The sequence below is a fragment of the Schistocerca serialis genome, chromosome 3 (genome assembly GCF_023864345.2).
Source record: "Schistocerca serialis cubense isolate TAMUIC-IGC-003099 chromosome 3, iqSchSeri2.2, whole genome shotgun sequence".
NCBI classification, from domain to species: Eukaryota; Metazoa; Arthropoda; class Insecta; order Orthoptera; family Acrididae; genus Schistocerca; species Schistocerca serialis.
Genome location: NC_064640.1, coordinates 221,820,225 through 221,833,635, shown reverse-complemented (window position 1 = coordinate 221,833,635; position 13,411 = coordinate 221,820,225). Strand labels below are relative to the sequence as shown.

At 41.2% G+C, this 13,411-nt stretch overlaps 1 protein-coding gene across 1 annotated transcript in view; it reads right to left on the bottom strand.

Moving 5' to 3' along the window:
• LOC126469956 (GDP-fucose transporter 1) overlaps positions 1-13,411 on the bottom strand; it is a 41,446-nt gene that overhangs the window by 14,925 nt on the left and 13,110 nt on the right. The window contains exons 2-4 of the mRNA XM_050097368.1: positions 7,675-7,879; positions 7,450-7,588; positions 7,291-7,377 (exon numbers count right to left, since the gene is read on the bottom strand). Coding sequence (XP_049953325.1) covers positions 7,291-7,377; positions 7,450-7,588; positions 7,675-7,879 — 431 coding nt within the window. The remainder of the gene's footprint in view (positions 1-7,290; positions 7,378-7,449; positions 7,589-7,674; positions 7,880-13,411) is intronic.

Genomic DNA, 13,411 nt, shown 5'->3' with positions numbered 1-13,411 from the left:
CCATGCGAAAGGGAACATCACAGATATCCCATGGGCAGCTGAACATAAGGTTTCACATCACACCTGTACATCGTAACTAACTTTTCTGAGAGGACATTTCCTTCAAAGGCTAAGATGAAAGCACTCGTATCTATTCAATTATCCTTGGGACCTTTTTGTTTGCATTGCACAAAATGTATACTTTGCCATCTGAGATTAACCTGTAGCCCCTTGTCTGTTTGGCGTGTAAGGTCTGTATGAAAGATAACTCCTTGCACATACAAAGTTTTATGTGGGGTATTAGACACTGGTATGTCATCCAATCATTCACATGCCTGAAGAGCTTGAGACTGAGCAGCTGACGAGGCCTTAACCAATACCGATCCATTGCAAAATTTTTCCCAATGAGTCAAATTCTCCAAATTTGTCTTGTGTATTCTACAAAATACAATGGTCTCATTGTCACAGAAGTACCTCCATTTGTTCTAGGGCACACCAGGTACTGAGTAAATTGTTTTGTTCCCAGTCATATGGCTAGTCTCTCTTTCCATGGGGTAGCCAGGGTAGGGAAAACACCAGGACTGTAACTGTCCACATTGACACATGTAGACCTGTCTGTTGGGATGAATGAATCAGAAAAGCCACTGTGTTGATTCAATTTTATATGTTTCACATGCAAAATATCCTCACTGATGCCACCTACTCCAATTGATGGCTCTCCCCAAGAGCACCACCTAGCCATATCAAAGATCATCTGGCACAATGGCCACTGCCAGGAGTCCTGATGCCCCTGTACAGTGAGCATCTACTCCTTGGCATGCATAAGAATCTAATGCTCAGGCATCAGAAATGTGGTCCCTGTGTTGTCAGGGGCCTCTAACAAAAGGGTACATGATGACCCCACCACACTGTTAGCTTTTGACCACATATATGAGTCTATACAGTTATTGTGCACAGAGGGTCAACAACACTGTAGGCAGTAGGGAGCAGTTAATGTGTTCTTCCCCAGTTGGTCCACAACGCAGAAAAAAAATTTGAAAGTGGAGGACAAACCAAAAAGGGGAACAAAATAATTTCACCCAAAAAGTGATGTATGGTAAATGACTGTAGGTGTCAAATAAAGAATGCATAACCCCAGGAAATAGCTTGGTCAACATCAAAGGTTGCCAGCATGAGAAAGAAAGGGAAGCAAGGATGGTTGGAGATGGGAAATTGCAGCACAAGAAAGGAAGTAGGTCCTGCAATAGCTCGAGGTCCCGGGCTTGCCATACACATAGTTGCAAAAAGAGTTGTATGACTCCTGGGAGGAATTAATTCTGGAAACAATCCTTAGGCTGAGATTAAGCCAACATTGATATCCATCCTTTCCAGGAATGCTAGTCCAGCAAAGTATGCAGGACAGCTTCTGTGGAGTATGGCGAGTGGGGAAGAAGTAAAGAGAGAACAGACACTATGAGGGTGAATCTTGAGTCATTATTGGATAAATCAGTTGGTAAGAGCATGTCCTGCGATAGGAGAGGTTCCAGGTTGTAGTCCTGGTGCAGCACACAGTTTTAATTTGTCAGGAAATTTCAAACAGCACACACTCTGTAACAGAATGAAGGATTCACTTTGAAGGATTTTTCATGACTAAAGGAATTCATTTTCAGTGTTGACCAATAGAGATCTGAGAAGGATATTCACAGAAAAAGCACTTAGCTAAGGACTTGTAATATAGTACTTGAATGAGGAATAGACTTCAACATTCATATGGTTGGTTGGTTTGTGGGGATTAAAGGGACCAGACTGCTACGGTCATCGGTCCCTCAACATTCATATGCATCCCTCTACATTCTACATTTGTGCTGTGATTATCAGTAACCTAGAAACTTCGGCCCATTTCACTGACCTAGGAAGTACATTTGTGAATGTATATCTCATCACACGCTGCTGTGAAAAACAATGTTTGGTAAAGCTGTTGTTATTGAATGAAGAATGTTTCTTAGTGAAAATCCAGAGACAATAATATATCACTGACTGACTTAGGGGCTACTCGTAAAATTCAAACAGTTCGAAAGAAAACTACCTATTGTGTAAATTACTAAAATTCATAACAGATGCAGCCAGTGTACAAACTGAGCTTCTAATTATTCCACCTTTAGACATCACATATTCACCCATATACAGCTATGTTACAGAGGACAGCCATTTCAAAGGGAATATTGCAGGCTACAGCTTCCCTAAGACCTAACTGCCAGTTTATACTAGCACGACTTTTCATGCACTGTTTATGACAGTATACATGGCTGATCATCTCAAATTATGCACAGTTCACAAATTTATCTCTGGTCTTGACAACATCAACACTTGTGGACATTGCGGTGCAATAAATTTCATTTGATGTTAAGTAAATCATAGGTTTACTTTGGGCAATCTGTGAATGCTGATAATTTTATGAAATGTACCACATAACTCTGAAGGCAGTAACTGTTTGCAAAGTTTATATATACACTTTTTATATGTAGGTGGTGTTGGTTCTTTCGGACAGATATGAAAGAACAAACATCGTTCCTGATCCCTGAGCCATACAAATGATGAAATGAAATAAATTCTGAAATTGTCTGCAATTGGGCATTGAAATAAATTTAATGGTGACAAGTGAAAATTTGTGGTTCATGGTGTGGGTACCTGTAGTCATGTCCTAGTTCATGAGCCACGGGCAATGTATGAGTGGCCAAGTAAGTGGTCCCGACCGTCGGGATACCAGTTACTTTGGAATAATGCTGGGCATCTCGGACATATTCTGAGTCGTGGTCACCTTTGTGCTCATATGGCAAAGACTACCAAATCCACCGGTTAGTCCCTCAGCCGTTAGGGGTAAAACCCAATGGGACTCGGGGCAAGTAAGGCTAGCAACCTGCTTCCCGGGTACTTTAAATATGATGCTGGCAACAATCAGAGCAAAATGCCTTGGACCTTGGGAGGTGACAGAGTCCCACCTCTAACTGACAAACCAGGGACTCCTAAGATACAACTTGGCAAACAAATGGTAATGAGATGGGGAGCTATTAATATCAATGGGGGCTACTCTGGGAAGAAGGTAGAGCTGGCAGAGGCTGCAAGTAAGATGGGACTGGACATTTTAGCTGTTAGTGACATTCGGGTAAGGGGGTGAGAAAGAAGAGGGAGTGGGAGAATACAAGGTCTACCTGTCAGGAGTCAAAGCAGGAATAGCACAATGGGGTGTAGGGCTTTACATCAGGAAAGAAATGGAACCCAGCGTAGTTGCAATAAGGTATGTAAACGAATGACTGATGTGGATAGATTTGACAGTGTCTAGCAAGAAAATTAGGATTGTGTCAGTATATTCACATTGTGAAGGGACAGATCAAGATAAGATGGATAGTTTTTATGAGGCACTCAGTGATGTAGTTGTTAGAGTAAAGGAGAAGGACAGTGTTCTGCTCATGGGTGATTGTAACGCCAGGATTGGAAATCGAACAGAAGGGTATGAAAAGGTTATGGGTAAATTTGGAGAGGATATGGAGGCCAACAGGAACGGGAAACAACTCTTGGATTTTTCTGTGCCAGTATGGGCTTAGTAATCACAAACTCATTTTTTAAACATAAGAACATTCACCGGTATACTTGGGAAGGCAGGGGAGCCAGATCTGTCATTCACTATATAATAACAGATCAGGAATTCAGGAAGGCTGTGAGGGACATACGTGTATTCAGGGGATTCTTTGATGACACTGATCATTATTTAATCTGCAGTGAAATTGGGATTGTGAGGCCGAAAGTGCAGGAGGTCAGGTCCATATGTAGGAGGATAAGAGTGGAGAAACTTCAGGATAAGGAAATCAGGCACAAGTACATAACAGTGATCTCAGAAAGGTACCAGTTAGTTGAATGTAGTCAATTACAGTCATTGGAAAAGGAATGGACAAGGTACAGGGACGCAGTACTAGAAGTGGCTAAAGAATGTCTTGGAACAGTAGTGTGTAAAAGTAGGATGAAGCAAACAGCTTGGTGGAATGACACAGTCAAGGCAGCCTGTAAAAGGAAAAAGAAGGCGTATCAAAAATGGCTACATACTAGAACTCAGGTAGACAGAGAAAGTTATGTTGAAGAAAGAAACAAAGCCAAACAGATAATTGCAGCATCCAATAAGAAATCTTGGGAAGACTTTGGAAACAGGTTGGAGACTATGGGTCAAGCTGCTGGAAAACCATTCTGGAGTGTAATCAGCAGTCTTTGAAAGGGAGGTAAGAAGGAAATGACAAGTATTTTGGACAGTTCAGGAAAACTGCTGGTGAATCCTGTGGATGCCTTGGGCAGATGGAGCGAATATTTTGAAGAGTTGCTCAATGTAGGTGAAAATATGATCAGTAATGTTTCAGATTTCGAGGTAGAATGGGATAGGAATGATGATGGAAATAGGGTCACATTTGAGGAAGTGGAGAAAATTGTCAATAGACTGCAGTGCAATAAAGCAGCTGGGGTGGATTAAATTAAGTCGGAACTCATCAAATACAGTGGAATGTCAGGTCTTAAATGGCTACACAGGATAATTGAATTGGCCTGGGAGTCGGGACAGGTTCCATCAGACTGGACAAAAGCAGTAATCACACCAATCTTTAAACATAGAAACAGAAAAGATTGTAACAACTACAGAGGTATCTCTTTTTAATCAGTGCTGTGGATAAAATCTTCTCAGGTATTGTTGAAAGGAAAGTGCGAGTATTAGTTGAGGACCAACTGGATGAAAATCAGTGTGGGTTTAGGCCTCTTAGAGGTCGTCAGGACCAGATCTTTAGCTTACGGCAAATAATGGAGAAGTGTTATGAGTGAAACAGGGAATTGTATCTATGCTTTATAGATCTAGAAAAGGCATATTACCGGGTTCCTAGGAGGAAGTTATTGTCTGTTCTACGAGATTATGGAACAGGAGGCAAACTTTTGCAACCAATTAAATGTCTTTACATGGATAGTCAGGCAGCAGTTAGAGTTGACGGTAAATTGAGTTCATGGTTCAGAGTAGTTTCAGGGGTAAGACAAGGCTGCAACCTGTCTCCACTGTTGTTCATATTATTTATGGATCATATGTTGAAAACAATAGACTGGCTGGGTGAGATTAAGATATGTGAACACAAAATAAGCAGTCTTGCATATGCGGATGACTTAGTTGTGATGGTAGATCCGATTGAAAGTTTGCTAAGTAATATTTCAGAGCTAGATCAGAAATGTAAGGACTATGGTATGAAGATTAGCATCTCCAAAACGAAAGTAATGTCAGTGGGAAAGAAATATAAATGGATTGAGTGCCAAATAGGAGGAACAAAGTTAGAACAGGTGGACGGTTTCAAGTACTTAGGATGCATATTCTCACAGGATGGCAACATAGTGAAAGAACTGGAAGCGACGTGTAGCAAAGCTAATGCAGTGAGCGCTCAGCTACGATCTACTCTCTTCTGCAAGAAGGAAGTCAGTACCAAGACCAAGTTTGCACCGTTCAATCTTTCGACCAACTTTGTTGTATGGGAGTGAAAGCTGGGTGGATTCAGGTTACCTTATCAACAAGGTTGAGGTTACGGATATAAAAGTAGCTAGGATGATTGCAGGTACTAGTAGATGGGAACAATGGCAGGAGGGTGTCCACAATGAGGAAATCAAAGAAAAACTGGGAATGAACTCTATAGATGTAGCAGTCAGGGCGAACAGGCTTAGATGGTGGGGTCATGTTACATGCATGGGAGAAGCAAGATTACCCAAGAGACTCATGGGTTCAGCAATAGAGGGTAGGAGGAGTCGGGGCAGACCAAGGAGAAGGTACCTGGATTCGGTTAAGAATGATTTTGAAGTAGTAGGTTTAACATCAGAAGAGGCACCAATGTTAGCACTGAATAGGGGATCATGGAGGAATTTTATAAGGGGGGCTATGCTCCAGACTGAACGCTGAAAGGCATAATCAGTCTTAAATGATGATGATTGAAAATTTGTGCCAGACTGGTACTCAAATCCTTATTTCTCACTTCACACAATGGTTACCGGCCTGTGGCCTGTCTGCAGCATAATTATTCTCTGACCTCGCTGGCTGTGGACGACCGCCAGGATCCAGCATTTGTGGCAACCAAAAACTAACTCCTTCCATGGGCAGGGGACTGGACTGGCCTGCACTGTCCCACACTCAACTCCCAGGCCTTCCTCCTTCCAAGTGTCTGGATCCTCCCCTCCTCATCCATCCTTGGAGCCTGCTTCTCTGTCTGCACCTCCATCTCCTCCATTGGGTGTAATATTGCCTCCTTCGCCCACATCCAATTCTTTTTTTTTTATAGCCCATGCTTCAGGAGATGGATGTGGATGAGTTTCAGCACCAACTGGTGGCATCAGATGGTCAGTAGGCACTTTACCAGCCAGTTCTTGCTCCTGTTCCCAAGGCCTCAGATGATCTCACCCCCCCCCCAACCCCCCTGAGCTGGTGCCACACCTGTGAGTGTCCAGCTGTGACAGAGCCATCACTGCCACGGTCATTTCTAGCCCTACTATCCTACTCCCTGGTGGCAGTAAACAGGGAACTTTTGGCTGATACCTGCTGACAATGTTGCATTCATTTTCCTGGGTATCACATGCCATCCTATGTTGCAGTGGAGAGGGACACTGGAGTTGCACCGTCTCACAGTCACCCCGCCAATGAGAGTGAACTGTGGTACCTCACATTACCACATCTACCACATCAGTGCCTCACCAGCTGTGAACATAACAAGATGTGAGGTGCTGGCTCATCTTGTTAAGATTCAATTCTCCCAGCCCTGCACTTGTCAACAAGGGTCTGGCCATCAGGCAGTGGCATGATCAACCAGTGACAGCAGCATCACATCGAGATTGGCATTTGCAGCCAACTGACAGTTTCAACTAGCGAGTTGGACTAGAAACCTATCTATTATAATTCCAAAGCAGAGGTCAATTTTCCTCATTCTGTTCTGGTTCATTTGTGTGCTCACTTGACTGTCCTCTCAGGATGCTTGTTATTTGTTTGGACTACTGTTTCACATTAAGTGTGGGTGGATATGTTAAAAACATTAGATCAATGTAGTAATGTAATTTTTATGCTCGGATAAATGGTACTATACTTTATTCTCAGTGCAGATGGTAGTAAGTTTTATCAAATTATAAATGATATGAATTCAGGGGCAAAGCATTTTATGTGTAAATTTAAATGCAGATAAATGATGTATTAAAACTGCAAGAACAGCAGCTGTTAGTTATTAACTGAAAAAAAAAAAAGAGCCAAAATGTTTTAGGCATAATTTTTCTTCTTCATATACATACCTATTCCATTTTCTTGATCAATGCCAAGCCAAAAGCCTCCAACAATGAAAGCACAGCAAGCACCAACTTTAAAGGATGTTTTCTGACCTTGTATGGACAAAAAATGCAATTAATTATGATAAATGTTTTTATATAATAAACAAAAATCATTTAACTTACCAAGGATTATATAGCTCAGAAGTACATTGAAGACAGTAGTTAAAGAGCGACCAATGTAATAAAATGATACATCAACATATTTCAAGCATAAATTATTGAATGCTATCATTCCAGTAAACAATATTGACAAAGGGAGTACCTGAAAATTGAAATATTTTACAGTTACATACATTTTTATACATACATACATAACAAATACACAAGTTAAATAGCAATACAACATACTTTTAAAAATACTTCTTTTTGAAAGGGGGACCCATTCGGGAAGGACACAATGCTTGGAAACCACTTGCTAAGGGTACTCAAGGAAAAACAGACAAATGACGATACGACACACTGGTACCAGGTGACAAAAAGTGGTGCATTGAGATTCACAGTTTCACCACTTAGGAGAGACTTGTTGACAAACACAGTTAAAATGGACACAATCCTGTAAAAAAATCAGAGACACAAATATTTATTAATATTTGGCAAACACTGCAGTTTTGATATTTACTATCTCTGCTATTATAATTGTGTTCTACTAAAGTTTTAAACAATACATCACAGATCTTAAACAATTAACATGATGACAAATTTCAAAACTATGAACTTTACTGACCAATAGCTAGCACCATCTACCAGTCAGCCACTCAATGACATATTTAATTATGGTATTACCCTGACTCCATAAATGGAATAAAATACATGGTCCAGCATGGAAAGATGAAGTTCTATAATATGAACTACTACTCAGTTCCATTTGAGTCGGTGACTGTGATGCTTACTGATGAATCCAACTGCCATGTAATTAAGAACTCCATATTTATTTCTTGAGAAATAAAGGCACGCCTTAATAAAAGCTGGTAAAATTGATTAGGGTCCAAAGTGGAACTGTTAATGAAGTGTACAATTCATTACTTACTTTTTTATGAAAAATGAATAAATAATCCTAAAAATTAAGAATACTGATAATTTTATCATGTAACATGATATTTACAGTAAGGAAAAACAGCTAAATAATATATGTAACTGAGCTATACAGCATGCGTGAGTCAATGTCATGCTTGAATATAAATAAATATTGTGGAAAGCATGCAAACTTTGTCACTGTTTAAAGTTCAACATACCATTAACCACAGATTCCCACAACATGTCAACAACTTTAATAGAGATATGGGATTCACACCGAGCAGTGCACGGAAGGCAGTGCTTGATATCTAGAGTCTGCATAGGAGTCTGTCCTGTATTATAGATTGTGATGGATACAAAGATGCTGCGAGCGACGTTCAATTGTTGGCGCAAATGTAATCTTTAGTCGGAGCAGTACTACTGTATCAGTTTACACAGAACTAACACAAAAAGTGCACTGAGAACAGTTAGTACGAAAAATCCATTGAGAAAGACTTTGTGGTTGTCCTAGAATGTCAGCTTGTTACCTATGTGATCAATGATCACTGCTAGGATCAATGAGCCAGTCCTCCAGAACTCTATAGCTGCTCCCCCTATGCAGTTAATCTTGGAATCCTTGAGTCAGTTTGTCAGACCTACCAAAAGCCAACCTTTATAAAGTGCTTCCATTTCGACAGTAGCCATTGTGAGCTCTAAGAATTGTTTTGGTAAAAGGATGGTGTCAGCCACAGCTGTCCCCCTTACTTCTTCTGGCTGGTGAGATGTTATGTATAATAGTGGTGTAGACATATCTTGAGTTTGCAGTTCTTTGTTGTTATAAATTCTGTGTCATATCAGTATGCTGACTTAAGTTGCATGTTATATGACATTCATGCTCTAGCCTTTACTCTTAGATTCATAGTGATGTGCCTTTCCTAATTATTCACTTTAAAACAAAACATTCATTGTTCTTACAATGATCATCCATTAAGTTTAAGCAGATGACCACATGTTTGCACGCATGGTGATTGGTGGACTGTTTTGGGACCTATCCTGCACACGCTCATTGGCGGTGTTCTTGTACTAGTATCAAAATCAATAATATTCTAATATGTGTATAAACATAAGCAAGTAGCATACCTCAAAAATGTTTACATTTAATATTACAAAACATGCCAAACCCATGCAGAGTGAAGAGTACATCCCAAGCTACTAAAATATCACCCATAAATAGAACAAATACATACATCAAAAAAAGTTTTGCATCGTCTCGGTTCCGAGAGTTCCAGAATGCATGTTGTACCACCATACAGCTAGACCTTCAGAGCTGGTGGTCCAGATTGCTGTACACACCAGTACCTCCAATACCTAGTAGCACGTCCTCTTGCACTGATGCAGGTGTGTATTTGTCTTGGCATATTATCCACAAGTTCATCAAGGCACTGTTGGTCCACCCTCCTCAATGGCAATTCAGCGTAGATCCCTCAGAGTAGTTGGTGGGTCTCGTTGTCCTTAAACAGCCCGTTTCAATCTATACCAGGCATGTTCGATAGGTTTCATGTCTGGAGAACATGCTGGCCACTCTAGTCAAGTGATGTCATTATCCAAAAGGAAGTCATTCAGAAGATGTGCACAATGGGGGCGTAAATTGTCATCGATGAAGACTAATGCCTCGCCACTATGTTCACGATACGGTTGCACTATCGGTCAGAGGATGGCATCACGTATCATACAGCTGTTACGGCGCCTTCCACGACCACCAGCAGTGTACACTGGCTCCACATAATGCCACCCCAAAACATCAGGGAACATCCAGCTCGCAGCACTCACTGGACAGTGTGTCTAAGGCATTCCGCCTGACCGGGTTGCCTCCAAACACATCTCCAATGATTGTCTGGTTGAATGCATATACGACACTCATCAGTGAAGAGAACGTGATGTCAATCCTGAGCGGTCCATTCGGCATGTTGTTGGGCCCATCTGTACTGCGCTCCATGGTGACGTGGTTGCAAAGATGGACCTCACCATGCACATCGAGAGTGAAGTTGCGCATCATGCAGCCTACTGCGCACGATTGAGTCTTAACATGATGTCCTGTGACTGCACAAAAAGCATTATTCAACATGGTGGCATTGCTGTCGGGGTTCCTCCCAGCCATAATCCGTAGGTAGCAGTCATCTACTGCAGTAGTAGCTCATGGGCAGACTTAGCGAGGCATGTCATCGACAGTTCCTGTCTCTCTGTATCTCCTCCATGACCAAATAACATCGCTTTGGTTCACTCCAAGACACCTGGACATTTCCCTTGTTGAGAGCCCTTCATGGCACAAAGTAACAATGCAGATGCGATCGAACCGCAGTACTGACCGTGTAGGCATGGTTGAACTACAGGCAACACTAGTCGTGTATGCCTTAGTGTATCACACACAACAGATCATCAAACCATAGCTCCTCTGTGCAATAGCTAAGAGGAGTGCATTCCTTTCAGAATCAGCCTTGCCTAGTTTCCCTTTATTCCGTCGCCTCATGTCCTAGCAGGCATTTCCAGAGGTGCCAAATAGCTTATAGTAGTGTCCTCCGACTAGTTCATGGCAGTATATCTGAATAAAATCTTTGCAGTTTTCAAGCCGCATCAAAGAATAAAATTCTTGAGCTTTCAATGGCTACTTCCGCCATCATTGTCAGGAGTGAAACTGCTGACTGCCATGGCTGGCACGATTTCCTGCTTATATACCTATGATTACTGCCATTGGCACTGATGGTGAGTTGGGCAGCTCCAGCCCACAATGAGACCCCAGTGATGTAAGGTGGCACGAGAGGGCCGGCACCACGTTTCAAAGTGCTGCTCCTACGTCTCTACAAGAATTAAGCAGCCGTTGGTGCTTCCTTTCGACATCCAAAGACTGCCCCAAGCCTTATTCAATGTGTACCCTTGGTGTCTCTTAAAATTGTTGCCGTTCATTCTAATCTCAGCAACCTCTTTTGCCACCTGAAAGCATTTGCAGTACCTCTTTTGCTATAACCATTCTCTCTGAACACGTCTCTCAAGTGCTGCAAGTCAGACTGTATGTGGCCATTGTCAGAAATAAAATTGGCTCTTTGTATTAACACATTCAGGACCACTTTCTTGTGTACAGGATAGTGAAAACTATCGGCATTCAAATATCAACCAGTGTGCATCAGTTTCCCGTACACTGAATGACCAAGCCATCCTCCTGCCTTGCACTCAACTAAAACATCCAAGAACAGTAGCTTGCCATCCTTCTCCATCTCAATGGTAAATTTAATGTTGGGATGGACACCGTTCATGTGATCCACAAACTGCTGCAGTGTGCTTTCACTGTGAGGCCATATCAGGAAGGTCTCATTGACATACCTTAAGAAGCAATGCCGCCAAGTTCAGAGCCTGCTCCTCAAAGTGCTCTATGAAGAAATTCGTGACTACAGGAGACAGTGGTGAGCCCACTGCTGTGCCATCCGTTATTTCATAATATTTGTCACAGTACAAGAAGTATGTTGTCGTTAGAACAAGATGGAACAACTTGATGGTTCGAGGTTAGAACTGTTGGGCCAAAAGATCCAGCATATCTCGTATTGGCACCCTTGAAAAAAGTGACACCACATCCAGTCTAACCATTAGCGCCAAAACTGGAACACTGTGAACACCATGTTGTAAACTCGCATACTTCTGTTTAAACGCTCAAGAAAATGAAAATAGGCCAAAATGATGTAATGGTTATTGATTCATCCAGGGATCATCTCACAATGATACAGGATTTGCCATCATAATACTATGAAAATAAATAGCTCAAAAAACACAGAATATATTAGTATGTTTTATGAGGATAGGACAGGTGGTCGGCCATGGTCTTGATGAAGGACCCTTCCTGGCATTTGCACGAAATGATTTACGAAAAGTACAAAAACTCTATGTTAGGCTGGCCAGATAGAGAAAGAGCCATCCTCTCAAACATGAGATGAGTGTTAACAACTGCAATTTATCATTATATTGGTTCTTACTATACAATGTTCTATGATTTACAAACAATTTGCTGCAGATAACTTATAATACAAAGCACAATTACGCACTTCATCATTGCAGAAACTAAGGTCATCCACTGATGACTCCAGGACAAAGGACATGCTACTATGCCCCTTACCCTAACTCCAATCTGTTTGAAGCATCTGCATTTACATGATTACTCAGCAGTTCTGATTCTAGGACCATAAAATATGTAACTATACCCTATGCACATTTTCATGTCTTCCCCTCAGTCCATCTGAAATTTTAAAACGGTATCCCCATATCATGAGTGAGATGTTGAGCTCAAGAGAATAACACACCATTACTACCATGCACTGTAAACTTTGGCACATGATTTTTTAGTAAAAGTTTCACACTGTGATCACACATTGTAATGAGACAGTGTGTTGTTATTAAATACTACTCTAGGTAATATTTGATTATGTAGTATCCATTACCTACATTGATCTACACCTACATGGATAGTCTGCAAATAACATTTAAGGTTCACTGAATCAACTTCACAATTCTCTATTATTCAAATCTTGTATAGCGTTCGGAAAGAATGAACATCTATATCTTTTCGTACGAGCTCTGATTTTCCTTACTTTATCATGGTGATCGTTTCTCCCTATGTAGGTCAGCGTCAACAAAATATTTTCACATTTGGAGGAGAAAGTTGGTGATTGGAATTTCATGAGAAGATTCCTCCACAACGAAAAATGCCTTTGTTTTAATTATGTCCATCCCAAATCCTGTATCATTTCAGTGACACTTTCTCCTCTATTTTGCAATAATACAAAACATGCTGCCCTTCTTTGAACTTTTTCGATGTACTCTGTCAGTCCTATGTGGTAAAGATCACACGCCACACAGCCGTATTCTAAAAGAGGATGGACAAGTGTAGTGTAGCCAGTCTCTTTAGTAGATGTGATACATTTCCTAAGTGTCCTCCCAATAAAATGCAGTCTGGTTAGCCTTCCCCACAACATTTCTAATGTGCTCCTTCCAGTTTAAGTTATTTGTAATTATAATTCCTAGGTATTTAGTTCAATTTACGGCCTTTAGA